A 27332-nucleotide genomic window follows, 5' to 3' on the forward strand; every position below is an offset into this window, starting at 1 on the left:
CCTACCCACCTCATCCTCCTTGACTTGATCATTCTATATATATATATATATATATAAAACCATCAGTTCATCACCACATTTATGTACATTGAGTTTAACTGTGTTAAAATTACGCGAAATATTTCGGCTCACTTGGAGCCATCATCGGACGATAGAGTACTTAAAGCTAGAAACTGAATTATAATTATAATTACTATGGATCCATATTATAAATCATGTTCTAAAATAATATAAAATAATTTAATTTATATTGTTATTTGTACAGATCAACACAGTTTTATATTCTGGTTGTATTAAAATAGTGTCAATCTTCATAAAATTTATATTTGCAATCAGGTCAGACACGATTTTTTATGCACATTAATCTCGTTTTATATTATTGAAACAGTGCGCTATCATATACTATCAGTACTAAATAACCTGTGTTGAATTATTCTTAGGTAATGTCTTGTTGTCTCTGATACTGTTGTTCTGTTTTCTTGTCTTTGTTCCTTCGTTTTATACACTACGAGTATATCTCATTTATCCATGAATTATATAATTGACAGGTTGATTTATTTTAAGTTTCCTATTATACCGTTGCCTGCAGCACCACTTCTTGTTCAGTTGTTCATCACACACTAACTGTCGCTAGCATCTAGAGAATTGCCATGGAGGATATTCAATCATAGCACAGATTTCATCCAGCATGTCTTCAATGAGCATTCAGTGCTTTGATTTGGTTCTGTTATTGTCCAATTAAGATACTCTCAGTCTTGTATGTTTATGACTGTATGTACAATTTTCTGGTTGGAACTGTAACATCCCGATATTTACAACTGAATATACTGCTTCATTTTTCTCACAAAGCCACATTTTAACAGGTTGGTCTACAGGTGACCTGGCTGAGACTTGAACAGGGCACCTCCATTTTGCAACTACAGGGGTGTAAGATTTGAGGTTTTCATGGCAGTGACTATGAAGAATGCCATCATCTGGGATGTGGCACTGTGTAGCTATTGCGTAAACCGACGTTTCAGAAGAACATATCACCTCCATCATCGTAGTGGTAAAAGAATATGCAAACAAGAAACCAGCGTGAGCAGGTGGCTGCAGTCTGCGAATTCTTTCTTCTACCTCAAAGATGCAGGTGATACGTTCCTCCAAAACGTCGGTTTACACAATATCTACACAGTGCCACATCCCAGAAGATGGCATTCTTCAAGTCTAGAGGTGTTTTCGTCAGTCCTTCAAGGCAAATGACAGAGAGTACCTGACATACAATATTATCATTGCCTTCCACATCCTTTTCAATTCATCCTTCAACAATGATCCTGACATCGGACACTATATAGTCTCAAAGCTGAAAGCATCATTACATATCTGGGGGGGGAGAAGTCATTCCAATGTGTATCTCCCATGTGGAATTTTGACATAAGTAACCCAACTGAGTTAAATATTTAAATACTGTAGCAGGGACTTGGGATTATGGTTAACTCATAAATAATGCATACGCTTGCTTCACAGTAGCTGGTTCAATGATTTAGTGGGGTAATAGTGAAGAGAAATCTCAATTGCTTTGTCAAGCCCACTTTCAGTCCAAATCTGTGTGACTTGAGTTGACGTAAGGAGCGTCTGTCACTCATGGCTGAGTGGTCAAACAACTCTGCACGTCACTTAAACTTCACACATGAAAAACAGAGGTAAATGAATTCCACCACGATACTACAGTACACTATACAATAATATAAACACATGTGTAATGTTTTCACAGCTTTGTACCTGTTTTACACTTTCTGTGATCATTCCTGCAGCCACTGTCTCGGGTACAAAACGAAGTGCTGCCTCCACAACTAGTATAGCCACGCGCTGGTGTAGCTCCAGTGGTAGAGCCAATTCACCTCCATGAGCACCTGGTCCTTCACACCCCCAGTTAAGCTGGCTGAGGATCTGGCGAGCCAACTGGTTCTCTATGGAGCTCGGTGGACACTCAAGAAGCCAGTGGGAAACAATGCAGAGATCTTGTTCAGTTGGTTTCCATAGGTGCAAAGGTAACTCCTTGAAGAGGTACAGGCTCAGCTGTGAACAATATGCTGCCCTCTTAACCTTTAACCTACGAATGTTAGATATATGTAATGGCAAGTAACACTCTGATGTGGCCAAATTTTAGATTTATCTAATGCAGCACAAGCACACCTGTTCTCTTTGGGAGTGCTGACAGTTTGATCTTCCATTGAAACCACAACAAACATACGCAACGTCAAGTCAGTGGTTCATTTGTTAGCTCTGAACAAAGAAATCATTTATCATGGTACTAGTTTTGATATTATTTATGTTTAGATATGACAGCTTATGACTGGTCAGCCAAATATAGCCCAGCTTTGTTTTGAGAACTGAGAAGTAAATATTCATCTGTGCTTGCAGATTAGTGCTGCTTGAGGTTGCAAGGAAGTGGGTCGTTTTCAAGGATTTTTTTCAGTAGCAAATTATCAGTCAGAAAGTCAGTGTCAGATTGTCAATCATTTATTTATAAAACATTTTTATTTTGTGTCTCGGTAGAGGTACAGAGCCACTGGTAACAGCTATGCACATATGGGCTTTGTGGATAAATCTCACAGGATGGTAAATAGTTATGGAATTGCCTGGAGGACATGGAAATGGACAAAGAAATTGTTTCATCACCTTCCAGACATGACTATTCTCAATGCCTGTTTATTGCACAAGTCATGTGGTAGAAAAATGACACATAAAAAATTCCGTGAAATCCTAGTGCGTGATTTGATTGTACAGGCACATGAGGTGGATTATCACAGTCAGTGCCGTTTCTCGGGGGAGACCCGGTCAGTGCCATTTCTCGGGGGAGACCCGGTCAGTGGCATTTCTCGGGGGAGGCCAAGTTCATCTGGTACCCAACTGAGTCAACTAAAGGTGAATCATTCAAAACACTGGCCATCCAAAGGGAAACAAAGACATTGTTGTGTGTCTTTGATAAATAAGAAAATCAGGAGCACCCTCTACTATTGTAAAAAACGTGATGTTGGTCTGTGTGTCAAGGACTGCTTCCACCAGTGGTGCACGCGTGTCAGAGTGTGAGCACTGAATGGTGTTATCATAAACTGTGAAATGACACAGTTCATGGTCATGTACAGTCTGAACAAAGAATTATTGTATATAGTGTGATTATTTTTTACAAAATATACATGACTGAAGTTTTGAGAAAAAACTACAGGTAAGTCCTTTGGAATTTCATAATATATATAATAAAGATGATATTTTGCATTTCATGACAAAATACACAGAATATTTTCATTTGTAAAAATTGCTCTTTTGTGTATATGTAGAAAATGTTACTGTTTTTAGTTTGTATTTCTATATTGCATAGAATGGAAAATATGCAGTTTTCCTGAAAGTCTGCAAACTTTAAAGACTTAGGGCCATTTAAATTCTGGCTGCAGCAGGCTCTCGACAATTTTAAAGTCCATACATTAAAGGTTAAAGTCAATTTCACAAAAGTAACCTTTGTAATTCAATAATTCAATGTGAATGTCACTGTCCACCATCAATGAGGAGCTGGGACAGCATAGTCAGTAAAGCAAATGGCTATGTGCTGGATCACCAAGGGGTCAGACTTCAGAGTCCCAGTAGGGTCAAGAATTTTCTCTTTTCCATGCCATACATACCGGCTCTGGGGCCCACCCAGCCTCCTATCCAATGGGTACCAGGAGCTCTTTCCCCAGGGGTAAAGCAGCAGGGGCATGAAGCTGACCAGTCACCCTGGGCTAGTGGATCCACACATCCACTCCTCTATGTCTTCATGGCGTAGTGCTTAATTAGTCGTGCACAGTAACTTTACGTTTTACCATTATGTATGTGATTTGTCAAATGTAACATTTTGGAAACTGGACTCGTTTCCATCATTAGATGCAGAAGAGGTTTTCTTATGGTGTAAATATCTGTTAGGAAGAGCTGGTCAATGCAACAAGTCTCATTTAATGGTAGCAATTTACTAATTTTCAAGTACACTACCATTATTTTGTATGTGCACGCACATGTACAAACACTCGTGGTGGAGTTTGTTAGTGTAAGAATGACAGATTTCAGTTACTACCAAAATGGGACTGATTTTCTGCAGCAAACTATCAGTACTGAGTAAACATACCTTTCCAGCCTGTGTGAAGTTGTCTTGCAGTTTATAAAGGACATCAGATAACAACAAAGGGTGTCGGGAAGTAATGTTGGCCAGCAAAACCCGTGCTGTTTTAGAACAGCTGTCTTGTGTGGCAGAACTCAGGAAACCAACCTAAATTACATCAGTGGATAAACATAAATTCATAAATTAAAAAAAGGAAAATGGCCTGTAGGAAACAATTAAATGCAATGAGAGTAATGTGACTTCTTTGCAGATACGAACCCAAGATCTGACACCAAGGACTTGCAAGTTCCAAAATGAACTTAAGACATTTTTTAAGGCTACAATATTCTAGGCTGTAACTCTGAGAAGTAAGGTAGAAGTCCACTGATATTTTGGAGAAACATATTGCCTCTTCAGAGTCAAAGAGTAAGCCAAGCAAGAAACCAGCAAGGAACAGGTCACTTGGCTTACATTTTGACCCTGAAGATGGAGGTGATACATTCTTCCAAAACATCAATGGACATCTACCAAACTACATAGCAATACAACCCAGAAGAACTGACTTTGCAAAGCCATGGCCATGAGAATCTCAGATTGAACTTGAAATACCGTATTTACGCATGTATAGGCCGCACATTTTTTGCAAAAAATTCAAGAGGAAAACTGGGGTGCAGCTTATATTCGAAATATTCGAAATCACGAGGTGATACATTCTTCCAAAACATCAATGGACATCTACCACACTACATAGCAATACAACCCAGAAGAACTGACTTTGCAAAGCCATGGCCATGGGAACCTCAGATTGAACTTGAAATATTCTTGTCTTTGTCACAATCTTATGAGAGTAAATTTGTCCTTGTACATAAGCATTCAGAAGCAGGTAGTTTGTCACTGTCTACAACAGAACATAAACAAACATCTGAAATGACACTAACCTTGCCTAAATTACTGTAACCTAATCCAATACTCGAAACACTAATCAAACCCAACATATGTATGACCTGAGGTTCTCACAGTGGTGGTTATGAAGAGTCTTATCTTCTGGGATACAATGTTGTGTAGTCTGCTGAAAGTCAACTGACGTTTCAGAGATACATGTCACAGCTTGCTACCTGCTTCATGTTGGGGTCTTGCTTGGATTATCCTTCAATCTTTAAGACAGTGGCAACATGTTAACTGTCAGCTGACTTTCAATGGACTACATGGCATTATATCCCAGAAGACAACTCTCTATAACCCAAATGAAGGTAAGCGGACATGCATGCACATACAGGCAAATGTGCATGTACAGAAGAATATGAAGAGCTAGATTCTTCATAGGATGACACTCTTACTAACTTACTAACACTGACACTCTGATGATAAGGAATGCTTCAGCCAATACAATATTGCCACATGCATGAAAGTGAACTGTACTGCCAACATTTCAGAGGACCCTGACTCCTCCATCTTTAGGGTCAAAGCGAGTAATTAGAGAGACCAATCATGCCATATAAGTTGGTGGTGCAACAGACCCATGGGGGGAAGGGGGTAGTGCCCAGTACAGATCAATATGGATAATGAACAAGGAAGGAACTGTGACAAAAATTACCCTTGTAAGGACAAGAAAGTGTACCTGATTCCATCAGCATGTAGTGTCCCTAATGGTTATGATGTGTTCAGTGGCCCTTACAAGGGTTGCTTATGGTCAGAATTCCTTCTTTATCATCCTCATTGGCCTGAACCAGGCATTAGCCCTCCCCCTCTTCAACTTTTTCTGAAAACTCAGAACTTCCCACTTCCAAACGGCAACATAACATCAACAAAGAACCAATGTGGAAGTCTTAAGATCAGTAATGAAACTGGCAGATTACTCACCTGAAATAGGTCAAGAGTAGCAGCATGGACAAAGCTTCTGTCTGCAGGATCTGATCTAGCCATTGCCATGTTTGCAAATGTTGTCAACAAGTAGAAAGATTCTGCATCAGGCATGGATGTCAGTTTCTCCTCAAACTGCTGTCGCAACTCTGGCGCCATTAGTTTTCTTTCCCAATCTGGGCAAAAATTCAGCATTTGTTGACTAGTACGTCACTTTTACAGGTTTGGGCCAAATGATTCTTAGGTATTTCCTATTTGCTGTGGGGAAAATAAAAGGAATACACACAAATGCTCATGTCTGACAGTGATGAGAGACAAACACAACACCCTAATGATGGAATAGATGTTGGGATAGCTCAGTCGGTATACCAATGGACTATGGGTTGGGCGGCAGGGGTATGCTCAGTGTGAAAGCATGTAAGCAGGACCTGTTTAATGTCAAAATATACTACTTCCTAAGTAAACATTAAATATGGGGTTTCACTGTAAAGAGAAGAGATAGGCATTATGCAAATATAATACCTTCCACATACAGGCTGTTGGGAATCGTCAACTCATCACGATGCGATAATGCATGCGTTGTCAGTAAACCCTTCCCTGTGGTGACACAACAGCATAGGAACCGCTGCTGCTGCTAGGGGCAACAGGCTAGTAAACACTTCCCCATTGTGACACAACAGCAGAGGAGCTGCGCTAGACAAAGAGACAGTGAACACTTCCCTGTGGTGACACAACAGCATAGGAACCGCTGCTGCTGCTAGGGGCAACAGGCTAGTAAACACTTCCCCATTGTGACACAACAGCAGAGGAGCTGCGCTAGACAAAGAGACAGTGAACACTTCCCTGCTGTGACATAACAGCGGAGGATGCTGCTGCTAGGCAACAGGCACCCCTTGTCCTATATATATCTACTGTGGCAGTGGTGCAGAGAGAAGACTGTGTTGACAGGGGCAAGGGTAAGTGGATAGAAGACAGTAGAAGACAGAAGCTGAGGACCAACAGAAGACAGTGTGTGTTGACAGAAGCCAGTGGTTAGCCAGCACGGAGAGATGGACAGTTCTACAGTCTAGTGAGAGTTGTTAACATGAAAAAAGTGACTGTGAAACAACTTGTTCAACATTTTGTGTTATAGTTATGTTGAATTGTTGGCTGCGCCATAGTCGCTGGCTTCCCACTGTGGTGGCCTGGGTTCGATCCCGGGTCTGGTCAAGTGGGATTTGTGGTGGACAAACTGGCGCTGGGGGAGGTTTTCTGCTAGTACTTCGGTTTCCCTTGCCAATCTTCATTCCACCAACTGCTCCATAATCACCCTCACCTATCATATGGGGCTGGTACAATAGGCCAGAAGTGGCCACAGTACAAGGGACTTGGTCCCACCTCACTAGCAATTAAAAAAAAAAATAATTATGTTGAATTGTAGTTACGGTGTTGAGTAATAAAGTGACATCACAAGAATACTCCTTGAGATCTTGTTTCATGACACAGGCAACTGCTATACCTAACTCCACAGAGAGAACAAAGTATTTGGTGATGTTATACCATCAGAGAGCAAAACAAAAAAATATTTTATCAACAATATTATATTTAAGCATCCTGTTACACTCACACAATATATATGAGACAAACTCTGTCTTAAGTGCAACAATTTAATTGTAGCACTTAAGACGGAGTTTGTCTCATATATATAGTTTATCAATCCTACAAAAATGTGTTTAAGTTAAAATATTTTGGAATCCTTACTACCATTCAATTCATAAATTGCATCTTCCTAAAACATAAGGTATAAAACATATAAAACTAAAATTTCGCCTGTCCTTTTGTATGAATGTGAAACTTCTACTCTCCTATTAAGAGATGTATATGAGAAGAATATTTGGTACTCAGAGGAATAAAGTAATAGAAGGCTGGAAAAAACTGCATATTAAGACACTTCATAATTTGAATTCCTTGCCAGATGCTATTAGAATAATAAAATCAAGGAGGGTGAGATTGGTTGAACACACAGCATCCACTGGAGACAACAAAAGTGTGTACAAAGTTTTTGTAGGAAAACTTGAAGGAGAGAGACCACTACCAAGTTGGAGGATAATATTAAAAAGGATCTTGAAGAAAGAGGATGGAAGTATATGGACTGGATTCATCTAGCTCATAATAGTGACCAATGGTGGGCTCTTGTGATCATGGTAATGGGCCTTTGGGTTCCATAAAATGTTGGGAATCTCTTGAGAGGCCGGGCAACTGCAGATTCTCAAGGATTCAGCTCTGTGAAATGAGTTAGCTGTATCTAACAGTACCACAGTCTCCAAATCACATATCCCATAAAGGTAAAGTTATCCCTGTGTGTAATTAATTAAGCACTATGCCATAAAGACATATGGGAGAGCAGAGGTATAGCTCTACCATTTTTGACCTCAGCTTTAGATGTGGGTGAGTTGGCAGCTTGACATAACTGCTGCTTTACCTACCCAGAGAAAGAGGCCTGGTACCCATGGGACAGTAGGCTGGGTGTGTCCAGAGCTGCTCTGGACACTGTGGAGAAGAGAAAATGGGTCCAGATGAATGCAGATGTTTACCTGTCTTTGTGTCCGTCCAAGTTGCTAATGAATCCTCTTCCTGATACTCTTCATGGAGGCTATAGAACAGCCTCCACAGTGTTGATATGGAGACTGTGTTGTAAGGAATAACAGCCAGAAACTGCCATGCTCCAAGGCGTTGTGATGAAAATATGGAACGTGTAGCACGGAGGAAGAACGCATCATATTCTGTCTGCAATCGTCTCAGCATGGCCAGATCACTTAGCTGACTGTATATCCTAAAAGTAAAGTAAAAAACAAGAAACTATGAATTTGATTCCTAATGAGGTCTTTGGATCTTTCAATTGACCTAATCGTTCCAGCCGCACTATGGCCCTGGTGTCGACTCAGCCTCTAACAGAAATGAGTACCGGGAATCTTCCTGGGGCGTAAAGAGAAGCTAGGGCATAAGGTTCACAACCTCACTGCCATATGTGAGCCAATTTTTTACTACTGTTATTAACATATGTATATGTGTATATATATATATACTAACAGCCATGGAGAAGATCACTTAAAAGAAGTCGCCTAGCTGGGGAGACCAGATGCTGGGTAAGGACAGAAAATAACTACCATAAAAATGTTTTTAATGAATACTTATGTACCAGTCACTCAGCCCATAGTGATTCAGAAAATTGACTCCATTTAATAAGAAGATGCAGGCAAAATCCATACACTTCACTATATTTCTAATGTCATGTTTAGATGATGTCTATTTATAAAGATCAATAAAATGAAATTCTGCACATGGCTTAGTGTGCAGGCCTTGGTTCCAGATGATTGTGTAATCAATTCCAGGGCATCAGAATTTTTCATTGCTTCAGATGTTTTAAATTTGTTGGATTTTTTTCAATTCACCTAACCCTTCCAGCCGCACTATGGCCCTGGGGTTCACTCAGCCTCTAACAGAAATGAGTACCAGGAATTAATGAAATAATTTTCCTGGGGAGTAAAGCGCGGCTGGTGCATAAGGCTGACAACCTTACCACCATCTTTGAGCCACTTGTCTAGATAGTGTGGGAACCTCAACATCTCACAACCCTATGGATCTTCACGGCCTGGTACAGGGATAGCTTTACTTTTACTTTACTGTCTCACTGTACTCCCAATTTTTTCTCCAGTATCTGACAAATGCAAAAGCTCTGATCTGTAGTTGATCTGTTATGTTGAAACCCACACTGATGATCCCCAATAATTTCATCTACGTATGGACTTAACCTTGAGAGAAGAATATTGGATAAAATTTTGTATGAAATTGATAGCAATGATATTCCCCGATAATTACTAGTCACTTTTATTACCCTTCTTGTGAACTGGTACAATAATAGACTCCTTCCCCTGATCAGAAAATTTTATCCTTATGCCAAATAGAAGAAATTAGTTTATGGATCTTAGAATGTAATATTTTGCCTCCTACATGAATAAGTTCTGCTGGAGTTTGATCACTACCTGGCGATTTATACCTCTTCAATTTCGCAACTGCACTTTCAACCTCAAAAGGGCTAAGATGAGGTACTAACAGCTCATCTGTATGTACAAGGTGGTTCAAATATGACCAGGACTGATTTGTGTGCAAATAAGCCGCACTGCACAGCAGCTGTGCGACCTTGAGAGAGTGAAGCCACAACCTTCAGCCTCCCTCCTGTTTGGGTTAGAACCTGTTCAGTCTTGTCTGGGAGTTACTAGAGTGATGAGCGAAAAGAAGGTACCACGGAGCATGGAACAATGCACTGTGATCAAATTCCTCGTTGGAGAAAACGTCCACTCTGCAGAAATTCACCACAGACTCCAACAACAGTATGGGGAAGAGTGTCTCTCACGGACCCGTGTGTTTGAATGGTGTAAGAGCTTCCGAGAGGGCAGAGAGCGTGTGGAGAATGAACCGCATGATCGCTGGCCGCGAACATCCGTCACCGAAGCAAACACTGATTGTGCAGGCGCGCTTATTCATGAGAATCGGCACATCACTATCAAGGAACTTGGAGCAATGCTGTCCATCAGTGTTGGTATTGTAGAAAACATCGTGAAATACCACCTGCACTATCACAAGGTGAATGCACCGTGGGTACCACGCACTTTGATGGACGTGAATAAAATGGTGCGCATGCAGCTGCCAGTTGTCTCCTACAGTAGTTTGAAGATGAAGGTGATGCATTTTTGAAGTCTATAGTGACCACCGATGAAACGTGGGTGCACTACTTCGTTCCCGAGTCCCAGCAGTCATCACGTGAGTGGTGGCATACCAGTTCTCCCAAACCCAAGAGAGCGCGGAGGCGCCGTTCGGCAGGAAAAGTGATGGCAACGTTCTTCTGGGACTGGCAGGGGGTTATCCAAGTAGACTTTCTGACAGATGCCAGAACAGTCAATGCAGCTTATTAGTCAAACCTCCTGGCAACAGACATGAAGGAAATGATCCGATCCAAGCGGAAGACAGGTGGAAAGCGGGTAGCCTTCCTTCAAGACAATGCAGGCCCCCATATGGCCAAAACAACAATGGAAAACCTCTGGAAATTGAAATGGAACCTTCTGACACATCTACCGTACAGTCCCGATTTGGCCCCATGTGATACCTACCTGTTTGGAAGGCTCAAATCAAACTTGCAAGGCATGCGGTTTGTGGACGACGCCGTCATCCAGACTGTTTGGGAGTGGACACACTGCCAACCACAAGCCTTTTTTGAAAAGAGCATCAGGATGCTTCCAGAACGTTGCAAAAAATGTGTTGACTCCGGAGGGGAGTAGGTTGAAGACTGACATGTGCAAATAAGTGTTTGGCAATTATGGTTTTTAAAAAGAAATATCAATCCCAGTCATATTTGAACCACCTTGTACATCTATCTGCCTAACATCACTGACCCTATGTACATCCAATAATTAACAAAAATAGTTCTTCCACCTGTTCAAATTGTCGTGGGAATCTGCAAGCAGATCACCATTCTTATCTTTCACCAAGTTAATTCTAGGTTTGTAAGCCCTCTTAAAGTCATTTATTCCTCTATACAGGTCTCTAATGTTCTTCTTGCTGTTTATTGGAAGCTCGTCAATTTTATCTTTCAGATATTCCCTTTTTTTAATCCTGAAATGCCTGCTGGTTTCACGTCTTATATTTTTCAGATTATCCCCATTTATTTAATTTGGATCCTGTAACCAATGCAATTTGGCTTGTTTTCTTTGGTCTAATAATTTTGAGCATCCATTGAACCATTTATACTTCTTCGGTTCATAATAACCTAGACTCTCCTTGGCAGAAATTTTTATATTTTTTCTAATAGTTTCCCAAGCTTTATTAACATCCACCTCAGTGTCTAAATTTTCCAAAGCTTCAAACCTATTTGAGATTTCAACACAATACTGCTCTTTACCCTCTACCTCGTTTAGTTTCTTGAGACTGAACTTCTTCATATGAACTGTGTGCGTTGTTCATTTGCTCACTGCCAGTCATTCCCAAACTTTTGCCAAACCATGTAGTGGTCAGTATCACAATCTGCTGCCCTGAATGATCAGACATCAAGTATACTTGAGTGCCAACTCCTGTCTATCAAAATATGGTCAATCCAACTGTGTCTTCCCATCAGGAGATTTCCAAGTAAATTTATAGATGTTTCAAAGTGGGAACATTGTACTTTTGTTAGTAAGATTTTTCAATGTGGCAATGTTTACTACTCTAACTCCATTATCATTACTAATTTCATGCAAACTCTCATTCCCAATCGTTGGTTTGTAAATGTCTTCCCTCCCTACTTTGGCATTTAAGTCTCCTAACAAAATTTTCATATGGTACTTCAGGAATTTATCAAATATATGTTCCAGTTCTTTGTAAAACCTGTCCTTTATACCAATAATTTTATCTTCTGTTAGGGCATGAATATTCAGAATGATAGCACACCAGCGACCTATCACTAATGAACTCTACCCTCTTAACTGGTGACACAAAGCTCTTATGTGTGTAAAAACCTGTACCCAATTCATGATTTTCATTCCCTTTCCATAGAAAAATGTATATTCGCCTGCTGGTTTGTTGCCACCTCTGTCCCATCTGACCTCCTGTACTCCCACTAAATCTAACTTATATTTTGAGATTTCTTCTGCCACTGTCCTTAGCGAACCTGCCCTATACATACTTCTAACATTCCAAATACCGAATCTTGTGTCCATTTTCTTCTGCCTAGGTTGTTTATCCACAGGACATGTCCAGGTCTGAGATTTTTTGAACATTTTTGTATCAATGAAGAAAGTCGTCTTCTGGGTTTAGGCACCGTGTATTCTTCGTTTTGGCCGACGTTTCGGAGGAACGTAGCGCCTCCATCTTCAGAGCAGTTGAATGGCTTGGAATGCGGAGNCAAAACCTGAGAACATGCCATGCCGTGGTGACAAGGACTATACTATAGCACAACATAAAGCCCATGTGCCTACATCACCCATAGGGAACTTTGCTCAGTGTGGTGCCCTTATAAATGAACATTTCAAGTGTTCCGAGAACACCCCTACACTGAGTTCTATCACTCTATGTTAAACAGCAAAACAAATTCTCCTTTCATCAGACAGCTTGAAGCATTTGAAGTAAAGGTAAAGAAAAGATGTCCCTGTGCTTAACTAATTAAGCACTACTTCATGAAGGCATATGGAGGTGAGTGATCAGCTTCACACCACAGCCGCTTTACCCCCTGGAAAGAGCCCCCAGTACCCACTGGATAGCAAGTTGGGTGAACCCCAGAGCTGGTCTGGACAATTGGAGAAGTGAAAATTCACCCTACCGGGACTCAAACTCCTATTCCTCGATCATCCAGCCCGTAGGCAGTCACTATACTGACTATATTATCCCAGCTCCATTTCAAGCATCTGAGGGCAGTGAAAATCCTTTCAAAGTGGAAGAGCCTGATGTTTCTACTTGAGAATGTTGAGCAGCAGCCAGCATAACATGTCTAAAGCACAACATTGTGTCTTCTGAGGTGATTTATACATAAAAAAATTCTTGTTAGTGTTCCCTGTGGTTGTGCTGGCAAAACCATGCCCAAATGTGGGAAACAAAATACACAACCAATTCATAAAGTATTTTCCTTATTCACATCTCTGACATATTTTCCCAATGTCAGCATTTATAATCCTTTAAATAGAAAGCTGTCCCAGTGCCTAATTAAGCATCACACCATAAAGGGGTATGGGAAAGTGCAGGTACAGCTGCAAGTGCTCTTAACCTCAGCACAAATTCTTCTAAATTCTTAATGGAATAGTGCATCTGTCCAAATAAAACCAGGCATAAAATCCACCACTATAATGTGGATATATGGAAAGTATGCTAAAGCAGTATGAAAGAGATGACTGATGGTAACATACCTGAAACTTTCCCATAAATCGGAAGCATACTGTACAGTATGCCTTATCAGTCGGCCCAGTCTCTTGGCAAACTGTCTATATCGTGGAGAATCATATGTACGTAGACCTTGTCTCAGCAGACGAACGAACACCGTCGCAAAAGCAAACAGACGCAAAACGTGGTGATCACTCACTCTTCTGATATCAAACAAATCCCTATTAAAAATGAAAACAGTCTGTCTATATGAACAAATCATCTCACTCAAGTAATATCAATATAGATTCAAATGTCTGGAGTACAGTGCTTTAAGCTTCTGTGGTCCTTCATGAGATGTACTAAATTTAAGTTCTAGACTTATGTTAACTACAGCTAACACAGTCCACAACCTTCACTGTAGCTGGGTGACCCAAGTAACTTCAAAACTTTATCATCATGTTGTACACCATGTTAATGCTGATTAACCCCAAGCTTAACCTGGGACGATGTGGGGCCTAAGCTATTGCAAGACAGAGGGTGGCTGGAGGGGCACCACCTACAGTGCTAGGAGGGACTGAGTCCTGGTTTGATGGGCTTATGCTGCGTCTTATGCTCTTCTCCTGTTGCGGAGAGGTAGTCAAGTCCCTCAGGACTCTGGTGAGGGTCTGTTAAGAACAAAACTGGAAGAGGTCTCTGCAGAGGCGTGAATAACCTATTAAAAACAGATGAACAGGCTGGCAGACAAAGCAGGCTGTGGGAGGAATTCACGTCTCAGGTGCTGAACCTTGGTTGGTGCTCAAGTATGGATCTAGCTGACACCAGATGGGGGATATGCTACTCCTGGAATTTAGGTGGAGAGGAGCTAAAGAGTCCTTGCTGCCCGTGCTTTGAGGAGGGAGAGTTCTCTCCCTGTTTTGAGGGGCTAGGATCCTGAATCCTCTGCTCTTCTGCTGTCATGGATAGTCTGATCTATAAAAAGCTCTGGTGAGAGTCCACTCAGGACTACACTGTACGCGATCTCTTGACAGGGTTGAATACCTATTATGAAGAACTGGATAGGCTAGCAAAGAAGTGGGCCGGTGTAAGAGGCTCTTCTTTAAGGAACTGAGGGCTTGGCTGGAAATCAGTTACTGATCTAGCTGAGGCCAGCAGTGGGGCATCAACTGTCCCTGTCAGTGGCTGCAGGTTTCCCAACATCAGAAATCCTAGAATAGCTCTTCCTCTTCTACCAGAAGGCTAAGCTGCTTGCCCCTGCTGCAAGACTGAAGTAGCCATTAGGACTGGGGGCTTTCATAAGGGGTCTTGAACAGTAAATTTGAAAGAAGTCTCTTGATGGGGGTGAACAGCCTATCCATCAAGAAGAAATGTCTGACCTGCAGAAGTGGCCTCTTCTGCGGGAAGCTGAGGGCTTGTTAGTGGGGCCAGCTGGGGGCTCTGATGTACCTGTTGGTGATTGACAGAGAGCATCTGGTATATCCAGCTGCCAGCAGCCCAAGAGAAGAAGGCATGATGTCAGAGATCTATGTATGACCTTTGACTCTGTATGGGTAGAGCCAATGAAAATTAAGTGGACCTCAGTTTGGAGGGGTGTGGCTCTAGCTAAGGCCAAGGTTTCTAAAGAACCTGAGTCACGATGAGGTTGAGCAATGGACCCCACAGAGGGCTGCATGCTTAAGGGGTGGCTAGATGTTGACCCCCTAAGTCAATGTAATACAATATCCAACACAAATCTCAGCCAACAGTTACAAAAATATAACTTTACAATATCACTATCAAAAGCTGTAGATTACCCTAGGTATTTACCTATCATCACGCCTCTCTATCAGCAGAATGTGTCGATATAGACAATCCATTGGGATCTGGTTTAAAAGCGAGACCAGGTCATTTTCACGCAAGTGAGTTGCCCAACCTGTGTATTGACAACCTGTAAGATCATCTTCTTCTCCATCAGAATCAACCAACACCCAAAGTCCTTCACTCTCTGATTCACGAGATGACGATTCCCTCATTGATTTTTGAACCTGAAATTACAAATATCTTGAAAAGACAACAAATTCTTTTCGAGAAAGACAATACCTGCTGGGAGAGACTCTATCTTGACACTTGCGAGATGAGGAACAGACTGTCAAGGGGGGAATAGGCAAAAACAGACCTATCTAGTGTCTACAGCATCAATTCAGAACATATCAGCCACTAAGGTCTACAAGTTTGTGATGATTGTATAAAAATATAATTATTATGCATCGTCCATCATCCTGTTCTTTTTATTTAAAACACATTTTGGAGACTGGATTCTTCCTCTGTCGTTGGGTAAAAAACCTACTCAGTTGATAGATAATATCTAAACATACAATAATTGTATTGTTGGCCAGTAGCATACCTGTGGAGAGCTCCAATGAACTGAACTACGGCAATAGTGTACGTATTGAATGTTTTGGCTCAGGTAAGCTGCTGATCCATGCTACAACCCTGCCTTTAATAGTTCTGGCTGCATTTCTCACATCTCTCAAGATTACGGCCTTGTACTGTACACAGACCTACTCAGTGATAGTTTCTTCCCTTCAGATTTCAATGGAGAAAACATTAAGATTCAGAGTTTGTATGGACATGTGTATTAACATATGGTGTTCCAGGATGTGACATGTAGTGTGACACACTGGTATCACCATTCCAGAAGAAAACACTGCCTCCATTTTCTTGGAAGAACTGTGGGAAACCACTAAACCTCGGCTTCGATAGCTGGTGTCCCAGCGAAACTTTGAATGAAGCATCTCCTGAATACATGTCTAGGGTACTACCGTTACATGAAAATTGAACAGCCACTACACAGTACATACTGAATGTTTTGGTTCAGGTAGTAGTTGCTGATTCATGCTGCAACCATGCCTTTAATGGTTCTGACTTCCTGCATTCTTCACATTTCTCAAGATTAGTGTCTCATACTGTACTTCTAAATGTTTCAGTACATTTGCCTTTGTTTACACACTCTTTTGATCTGACGTTGCCAATAAAAACAATCATGCATTATGAAGTAATTGATGTGTAACTCATGATAAAACAAACCTCAACAAAATCCTTAACTTTGTGATGCATAATTATCCTTGAAAAGCTAACAGCTGTTCAGCGAGTCAAGAAATTCTCAGCATTATATGGAACCCAAAGATTTATTACTGTGATTATATGAACCTGCCCCTGGCCCATATTCTGAGGCTGATGAATCCAGTCCAGACCCATTTATTTCTTTAAGATCAATTTTAATATTATCCTCCCATTTACTACTAGCTCTGAATAATTCTTTTCAGTATCTGTATCATAAATCACATATTCTATTCATATTATGTTACTGAAAAATACTGTCTCATGTAAAAGTAAAAAAAAAAAAAAAAAGAAAAGCTGTCCCTGTAACAGGCCACAGAGGCCCATAGGGTTGTGAGATGTTGAGGGTCCCACATTTTCTAGACAATCTAGACAATGGCGGTAAGGTTGTCAGCCTTATGCGCCAGCCGCACTTTACTCCCTATGAAAATTATTTAATTAATTCCTGGTACTCATTTCTGTTAGAGGCTGAGTCGACTCCAGGGCCATAGTGCGGCTGGAAGAATTAGGTCAATTGAAAAAACCAACGACCTCATCGGGACTTGAACCCGGGACCTTCTGGCTTGTAGCATAGTGCCTCGACCAACTACGCTATCGCGTGCCCCATACTGTCTCATGGGCTACACAATAAATGGGTTAGTTCCAAAAGAGATTTTTCTGAGATACCATACTGGTTCAAATGGAACTGCCAAGCAAAAGATGAATTCCCTTGCTAACTGCAAACTGAACTTTCATAAAAAAAATTAAATTACATCTGCCTCACAAACTTTTCTAACATGAAAATATCAAATTTTGTTGATATCCACCTTCCGTACGATATCAGAGGGTCTAGCAGTAGTGGCTATGCAGAGTACTATCTTCTGGGATGTGACACTCTGAACTCTGGTACATGTTTACCTCCATCTAAAGGAGAGAACAGGCCCTGAAGATCAAGGCAGCGTACTTCTCCAAAAGTATCTCTAAATGTCTACCACTGTATAAGGCATTACATCACAGAAAAAAATAATTTTCAACTGACAGATCTGAATAAAAACTTAGTATAAATAATCATGCATGAGAGACTATTCCATGTTCATTCATTCATTCATTCATTCATTCATTCAATGGCATTTTGACACTACCTAGCCTGTTCTTCAGGTTCGTAATCTTTTTTATACAAATGGTAGGACTTCTTTGATCGAGTGATCGGCCCATCACAAGGCTGCTACATACACAGGGCAACACAAACACAGAATAAACATACATACAGACATCCATGTCTTGAGTGGGATTCAAACCCACGATCCAGTGGGTGCCTTAGAGCATGTAGTCACTGTGATCATCCTATTGCATGTTAGTACCTTCAATTTCTAACAAAGCACCTGTAGAAACTTGTACGAAAGAGTGACACCAATGACAGTTAATCCTCCATCGTTATGGTAATGTTTCTGCAACATGGCAGCCATGGGAACTCTACATTTCATGTCTGATATGAGGGCAGTAATGATTCACTGGAGTTAATGTTAAATTTGGCACGGAGGTTGGTGTAAAAAAAAACATTTTGACACTAGATGGAGGTGAATGTACACATCTCCATGTCCTTGCAGATTTACCCTGCAGGGAAAGAGCCCCCAGTACCCATTGGATAGGCCCCAGAGATGGTCTGAACGCTGTGGAGAGGAGTAAAATCTTGCACTGCTGGGAATCGAAACGTGGCCATCCAGCCTGTAGCCTGTCACTATACTGACTGAGCTATCCTGACTCCTATAGAGGTTCATGAACATATCCAAAAATTCAGTATGAAATACTGTTTACCACATTAACAAGTATGAGGGTCATACTGAAAGTCATGAGCAACAATTTTTTGTAAAGTAACATGCTTTATTATTGGCAAACCAAATACACCACCTCAATCTACAGACCTTTCTTTATTTTTTCATGTAATCGCCACTTCTTTGTACACATTTCTCCCAGCGTTCTGGGAGTTTGAAAATTCCCCTTCTGTAAAATTCCGTTCCAGCCATCCAAAGACACTTACGCACTGCTTTCTGAATTGCCTCCCTCATCTTAAAACATTGTCCACACAGCTGATCCTTCATAAATCCGAAAAGATGGTAGTCGGAGGGTGCCAGATCAGGGCTATAGGAGGGGTGTGGAAGAACTTCCCACCCCATCTTTGCAATTGCTTCCAATGTGAGGTGAGCGGCGTGGGGGCGAGCGTTGTCATGCAAGATAATGACGTTTCATCATCCCGGACGTTTATCGCGCAATGCACGACGGGGCTTGTGCAGCGTCTGGACATAATGAGCAGCATTGATGGTTTGCCAAGGTTCCAGGAATTCGGCCAGAATAAACCCCTCTGCATCCCAGAAGACTCTGCCCATCACCTTCGCAGCTGATGGCACGGTCTTTGCCTTCTTTCTTGATGGAGAATGCAATTGGTGCCTTTCCGTACTCTGCTGTTTTGTTTCAGGCTTGAAATGGTGAAACCAGCTTTCATCACCTGTCACAATACAGAGCAAAAAATCGCCTTCGTGTCGGTATCTCTGCAGCAGTTCTGAGGTGATGGCTTTTCGCTGATCTTTGTGGTCTTCGGTCAACAACCTCAGGACCCAACGAGCAGAAACTTTCCTACAGCCCAAGCTTTCAATCATCTCCTGTACTGTACTCTGCCCTATTCCAAGTTTTTGGACTATTGTGTCCACAGTCGCACATCTGTCATCTTGAATGATCTCATCCACTCTTTCCTTGTTGCGTTCAGTTGAGGTTGTTCGAGGATGACCACTCCGAGGTTCATCTTCGATGCTGGTGTTCCCATCTTTAAAATCTTTCACCCATCTTCGAACACTGCTTGCACCCATGCACACACTTCCATAAGCACGCTGAAGTCCCTGGTGAATTTCTGCAGCAAGGATTTCCTCTTTCACAAGAAATGCGATGACAGCACGCTGGCGAAATGACATATCGTTGTCGGCCATTTTGTTAGGAGTGATACTGGTCACGTGATGCAAGCTATTGACGTCACAAAACACTCAAGGTTAACACAACAGCTGGTTCCACCTACCACTGTACTCTCTTTCGTCTGCTGTTCCCAGGTTGCATGCAAAAAAAAGTTGCTCATGACTTTCGGTACAACCTACATACAAACACAGTGACAGACATTCTAAGGTTATAAGAAGCATGTTCATACTTCTTAAACTCTGATACAAATTTTATTTCTGAAAAATACAGCTTAATAATGCCCGTACCTGTTCCAAGAAACGTTCCCTCTCTCGAATAGGCAGCAGGATGGTTGCCAACACTGCCACCATGTGGTCCAGGTGGGAACTTGTAAATGGGGAAGGACTAGAACCATAATGCCCACTGTCAACAAGGCAAGGAAGTGGAGGTGAAGGAGCCTGAATATAGCCAGCAGCCCATGATCCTACATCAGCAGGGCAACGCAGGACATGATTCAGTAGGAACAAGTGATCCCTCCATGAGGCCACACGAAGCAAGACAGCCACCAGGCGAGATAACCAATCCCTTGTGTCTGACACAAACTGGGAATCTTTCACTAAGCGTCTCTGGAATGTGAACAGGATCGCTATGCACGTTCGCAACTCCGAGAAGCAAGCTGCAACATGCGGTGGCGGCTCACCAAGGTGAAGGTTCGCTGGTACGTTATGAGGTAGTTGCATCAATTCAGGACATGAATTTGCAACACTCTGTATATAATGTTCTATTTGAAGCTTGAGAACCTCAGAAGTATATGAGTTTAGTGAATGCACCTCATTAACAAGTTCCTTCACGGATGCCAGTGATCGAGCCAAAGAGGATAAGGCAGTCTTGCTGAATCGTGACACTTTGTACTCATGGGATGCTGAAACTGGATTACCATCTTGGCATTCCCCACTGTCAGACATGACGCTCGTCTCGATCATCCACAGATTATTCTGATGCTCTTCACATTCCTTCTTCAGGGCTTCAAGATCCATTGCATTGACAATAAGTCTATTTCTGGCACGAAAGTAACTCACCAGCAGCTCATACAGACAATGCTGCTGTCGCCCATCACGTAAGTGATTCTCCACAAACTCTGACACAAATTCAGCATTCATTTCCAATTCTCGATTGCTATAAAGGGATGAGAGCTGTGCTTCAGTAAACGGCCTTATTTCATGTACTACAGCTTCTGAATTATTCACATCATTAATAGACTTAGACATATGTGGTCTAACAATTTTAACATCTTCTTTTGGAAATGTCGCTATTTTTCTTTCATCGTCTACCTTCACTGATGTCACTGATAGTGGTACAATTTTGGTAATGCTAACCTCATTTACTTCTGTTGTGGGCATATCCATGGGTGCTGAAACAGTCTCCCCTTTTGTATGAGAATCATGTTCGCACAGATTGTCAACTATGGAGAGCCTTGGGGATTCTAATCTGCTGTCAGCTTCCACATTGCTGGAGTCCATAGTGGCTAACACATATGAATGAATTTCCTGCAACTCTGTCCCAACTGCAATGTCTGATTTTCTGTAATTCTCTAACTCTTGGAATTCACTTAGGTTCTCAACATCATTTGTAGGCAGAACAATTTTACTGTCAGCCAGTGACATACTTTCCAGTCGTGTCTGTACTGTACTTTGGTCAGTATCACAAATCTCATGCTTACAAGACTGTTTATTTTCTTCTTCCATCTGTACACATGCCCCATCATCCCTAACTGCATCAAGTATTTCACTTTCAATATTTTTGGAACTCTCTGAACAGAAGTAACTGGAAACCACACTTGCATTATCAGGAAGGAAATCTCCTAATAATGGAGCATCTGGAATTGATCCTGCAATAGCCTCTTCTTCATTTAGAGGTTTCTCTTTCTTCTTGCTCTAAAAATTAAGAATTATATGTTAAGGAGTTGTATGTGGGGGAAAAAAAAGTAACACTATCCCTATAACATGCAGTGGAGGCCCACTGGGGTTGTGAGTCATTGAGGTTCTCACATTTCCTAGACAACTGGCTCACAGATGGTGATGAGGCTTTCAGCCTTACACACCGGCCATCCTTTACCCCACCTTCCCCCTCCAGAAGATTCCTGGTACTCAGTTCTGATAGGAGCTGAGTCGGCCCCAGGGCCATACTGTGGCTGGAAGGATTAGGTCAACTGAATAATGCAATTACATCGGGAATCGAACCCGCGACCTTCTGGCTTGTAGCATAATGCCTCAACCAACTACGCTACCGTGTGCCCCCAATTATACGTGGGGTGTTTTCTATTCAGTTGTCCTTGTTTGTTTACTTTATCTATCTGAAGGAATGTTATTGGGCGTGAACACCGTATATGTTCACGGTTATCTATTTTACATATGGGAATTTAACGGCCATTACTGTATTTAAGTCAAACATCTAGAGTTTCGCAATTAAAAGGTTGTGGTTGGCAAACAGGAATGACACGCAGAAAATTAACTGTTCAAGTGAAGGGAAACATGCGTGTAGTTTAAAATAACATTTACAGTCGCTGCTGGGATATAATACTCAGTACATTCCACAGTCTAAGAAAATAATAAAAGTCCACTTCTGCTTATCATTTACCTGTTTCAATTTAACTTTCTCCATCGTTTTCAATGCTTCCAAACTACTACAGCCCGCCTGTCACCCTTATTCGCACTGTTCTTTTCTTTCCTTTTCTCCGCGGGCCAGCTGTAACACTGAATTTCACATGTTTACCATGGTTACCACCCACTGTCGCCACCGTCGCCACTGTTTTTGTCAACACATGCTGCATCCGCTGTGTCACGGATTCTTAAATATGACGGTGGGTTGTACCTCTTATTACACGTAATGCGCGTCGAATACAAAGCATTTAGAAGCACAACTAGGATACATTTGTTTTAACATATCCCGTTGAAATTTCAAGGGCGAATTGATGAAAAAGAACGTAGACAACAACATCTAACCTCAGTAGACTGAAAAGTTCTGGAAAGAGCTACATTTATACCAATATACCAAACTTGAACGAATAATCTTTTCACTAAGCGGCGCTTCTGTCTAGAAGAAATGTCTCCGACAAAGGTTAGGCATAAAAACACACTTTTTGAAAAACACTTGACCCTTCTTTTCAGCTGCGAACAAAGTATCATAATGGGCATTGTCTTCTTCACCGGAGATATATTGCTTTCAGTCACAATTTGACAAAGTACAATCGTCAGGGACCGTGCCATAGCTCGGTGGTTAGTCAGCCGGGATCAATCCCAGGTTAGGTCATGTGGGACCTGTGGTGGACGAAGTTGCACTGGGGTGGGACTTCTTCAAGTACTTCGGTTTCCTCTGCCAGTTCTCGTTCCAAATACTGCTTCGTATTTATTAACCTTCATACCATCGAAGCTATATAAGTTTCAATACGACATCCATAACTCGTTTTGTACAGCAATGAATGCCCAGATGACAGCAAATAATTAATTATAACAGACGTGAAAAAAAAAATCGGTCGAGGTCTGATTTAAGATTACTATTCCGACATTTAGCCGGAGGGACTAGGAGAGCCATGAAAACCCTCCCAATATTGAGTGAGTTCACCCTCACACACAAAATAAACACGACGGACACTATAAGTTTTATTAAGAGCTATTATTTCATTCCTTTCAGTTTATAATTTGGAATCCTCCCTTACATTAGACAGTAGCAGCACATTGTTGTTAATTATCTCAAATACAATATGTGGGTGAAACCTTTGAAACAAACTATTTCCATCTCCAGTTACAGTTTCCACAGATAATTCATCCACTTACCTACTCGCATATATTACTAAATAACGATTTCGCTGAATATGCACGCTACCGACAACGGATATACGTTTTCAGCAAAGGATGAGACTAGTTTAAGAGACATGTTAGAAACGAAGGACAATTTAGATCCTTTCGAAATATGTAGGATCGAGTTGCTCCAGCATGTGATACTAAAAGTGACCAGTTGAAAGGATGTTGCAAGAAGGTTGCCTTGCTGCCCAAATCTGTGGTTCTATATCGTTTATATTGCCAAGGAAAGGTATAACGAGTGTGAAGAAACAACTGGATTTTATTCTTTTGGCAAAGATTTAATTACGAGAAAGCAATCCGGTGCATACGAGTGTGCTAGAAAAGGATATCCGAGAGAGAGAAAAATAACTTAATATGGAATTGGAATTTCATGGATCTACGAGCATTCTGTCTTTGTTTATGCTATTAAATTCAGTGGAGTTTAGATTTAATGCGGTAGCGTAGTTGGCTGAGGCACTATGCTACAAGACGGAAGGTCGCGGGTTCAAGTCCCGATAAAGTCATTGGATATTTTTCAATTGACCTAATCCTTCCGGCCGCACTATGGCCCCGGCGTCGACTCAGCCTCTAACAGAAACGAGTACCAGGAATTAATTAAATAATTTTCCTGGGGAGTAAAGCGCGGCCGGTGTGTAAGGCTGACAACCTTACCGCCATCTTTGAGCCGATTATCTAGATAATGTGGGACCCTCAACGGCTCACAATCCTATGGGCCTTCATGGCCAGTTACAGGGATAGCTTTACTTTTTTTTTTTTCTGATGTAAGAAAATTTCTGGTGGACGAGACGGATACTGTAACATCCAAAGTCACTTTTCAAGAGCTGGGGTAGCGCAGTCGGTATAGCGACTGGTTGGGACGGCCGCAAGGTCGCATTTCGAGTTCCGGTAGGGACAAGATTTTGTCTTCTTTGTGTCGACCAGACCGGCTCTGGGGCACACCAAGCCCCCATCCAACGGGTACCGGGGGCCGTTTCCCGAGGAGTAAAGCGGCCAGAGCGTGAAACTGTCTACTCGTCTCCAACTAGCCCCGAGGTCAAGAATACGAGGATTTGTACGTCCACTCCACCTGCGCTTTCATGGCGTAGTGCTTGATTAGATAAACACAGGGACAACTTCTAATGAGATGGGTTGTCTGGAAGTTCCAAGACGTTGAAATGGAAGAGTAACTGTCTGTCATAGCAGTGCCAAAGCTTGAGCGGCTAGTAGCAAGGCTTCCCACCACGGCGGCCCAGGTTCGAGCCCCGGTCAGGTCATGTGAGATTTGTGGTGGACAAAGTGGCGGTGAGATAAATTTCCTCGGAGTACTTCAGTTTCCATTACTTATTCTACCAATTGCTCCATAGTCACCATCATCTATCATCTGGAGCTGGTACAATAGGCGAGAAATAGCCGCCGTACCAAGTGGACTCAATCTCACCCCAGTAAGGCTAACAAATAATAAATGTCTGTCATGTCGAATCATTTGAAATTGGCTGTCCCGAAGGATGCAGATAACATTATTATCCTCGGGGAAAACAAACCTCAAATCCATACTGCCACAGTGATACAGAAGGCAGTGTTTTAAGATCTCTTAAGAAAGAGGTAAAAGGTAACGCTATCCATGTAACAGGCCGTGAGGGCCCATAGGGTTGTGAGACGTTGAGGCTCCCACATTATCTAGACAATCGGCTCACAGATGGCGGTGAGGCTGTCAGCATTACGAGCCGGCAGCCCATTAGTCCCCAGGAAAATTCCTGGTACTCATTTCCGTTAGAGGCTGAGTCAACCCCAGGGCCATATTGCGGCTGGAAGGATTAAGTCCAATGAAATACACACACACACACACATATATATATATATGTGTGTGTGTGTGTGTGTATATATATATACTCGTCCACGTATGAAAACATGCCGATCACAGTGGCCGTGCGGTCTAAGGCATGAACTTTCTTCGCTCGCTCGAGTGCCGGGATCGTGTGTTCGAATCCCTATCAAGGCATGGATGTCTGTGTGCGTTTATTCTGTACTTGTGTTGTTCCGTGTGTAGGTAGAGGTCTTGCGACGGGCTGATTCCCCATTCAAGGAATTTTAACAACTGTGTATAGGATTAAGAAACTGAAAAACGGACAAGGTCCAACAAGGACTGTAGAGCCATTGATGGATAGATGGATGAATGGACGGACGGACGGATAGGCAGACGGGCAGGTAGACAAATAGATGAAAATATACGTATTTACATTATACTCGTATGTGTCTGCAATTAATAGTGAAATAATGACTAGAAAAATCATTTATATTTAAAAAATTCTATCTTCTCGAATAATCCGCCATGTAGTCCGTTGAGAGCCAACCGACGTTTCGGAGAAACACGTCTCCTTCATCTTCAGGGTTCAAGAAAACCAAAGGTTATGCTCCTTGATATCTGCTTCATTCTGGTTTTTAGTTTGGCTCACTCTTCAACACTGAAGTTGAAGGCGACATGTTCCTCCGAAAGGTCGGTGCAAATTCAGCGGACTACTCGGCGTTAGGTTTCGAAAAAATAGTAAAACCCTTCAAAACCAAAGCACTGAAAATTTAAAGTACTATATTCACATATATTTACAAGGTAACTTTAAGTAGACATACACATGGCCCTGCTCCATGCAGGTTCCGGTCATACGAACTGCATAATGTAAGAGTATAAGGGGCGGGCCATAAAATCCGGTCCTTGTAATGTGACCTTTAGTGATGTATTGTGCTTCCCCTTTAGATTAACCCTTTATTAATCCTACACTTCGAATGAAATGTAGGACTTTATTCATGGGGGCGTCATTAAAGTCATTTGGTTCCATAAAGAACTGACCCAGGTGACGAAATCTTAAATAAGCCATGACCTCACAATCACATAGGGTATGTCTGGCTGATTCATCTTCTTGTAAACACCTTTCGCAAGTTGGGCCGTCTGTCAGTCCCAGTTTGAAAAGCTGCCCTTTTAGGTGGCACCCATCTTAACTGATCTCTGTTTAATTTCAACAGGTCCCTATTTCTTTTGGCAGAGGCTTCTGGTATAAATCCTTTGCCTGTTTCAGTCCAGTTGTGGCTTCCGCCTCGTTCCATCACAATACACCCCAGCTACAGTGCTTTTATTTGTCTTGGAACCATCTGTATACCAGATTAGTCCCCACTTTCTACCAGGTTGAAGCCCCTCTCTCCATTCACTTCTATCAGGAAATCTGATCGTGAAGGGTTTATCATAGACATGTTTCGGTATCATTTTATCAGACCCCATCTGTAGGACGGGTTCCTTTTTCATGTCCTGAACCACGTATGCATGTCCAAAACCTTCAGATTTAGGTCTCCATTGATCATTGCAATGTAATCTGTAATTACCTAACTCGGCCTCCGCTTCCACCTGCAGATGCAGTGGGGGGGAGTCCTAGTAGGATTTCCATTGCAGCTGTTGGAGCTGTCCTCATTGCTCCCGTAATTCCCANTGTGTTATACACCATCGTCAAACTCCTATAGTAACTACGTGCCTCTGCATGTCCAGAAGGCGTTATAGGCCTTGTTAATAGCCTTGTCCAGCTGTTTTTTCCATGGAAGTTCCTTGTCTAATGTTATTCAAAGGTACTTGACTTCACTGGGTAGCCGGATCGCTTGATTGA

At 41.9% G+C, this 27332-nt stretch overlaps 1 protein-coding gene across 1 annotated transcript in view; it reads right to left on the bottom strand.

Annotated features, from left to right (window-relative positions):
* The window catches only part of LOC111864489 (ectopic P granules protein 5 homolog), a gene marked incomplete in the record, with an annotated part of 113296 nt that extends 90714 nt beyond the window's left edge, over positions 1-22582 (bottom strand). Inside the window, 8 exon segments of the mRNA XM_033751461.1 lie at positions 1762-2058; positions 4139-4279; positions 5972-6147; positions 8545-8783; positions 13879-14073; positions 15638-15855; positions 20158-21783; positions 22487-22582. Coding sequence (XP_033607352.1) covers positions 1762-2058; positions 4139-4279; positions 5972-6147; positions 8545-8783; positions 13879-14073; positions 15638-15855; positions 20158-21783; positions 22487-22510 — 2916 coding nt within the window.
* Positions 22583-27332: the final 4750 nt, after the last annotated feature.

The sequence above is a fragment of the Cryptotermes secundus genome, unplaced genomic scaffold, assembly GCF_002891405.2.
Source record: "Cryptotermes secundus unplaced genomic scaffold, Csec_1.0 scaffold854, whole genome shotgun sequence".
Lineage (NCBI taxonomy): Eukaryota > Metazoa > Arthropoda > Insecta > Blattodea > Kalotermitidae > Cryptotermes > Cryptotermes secundus.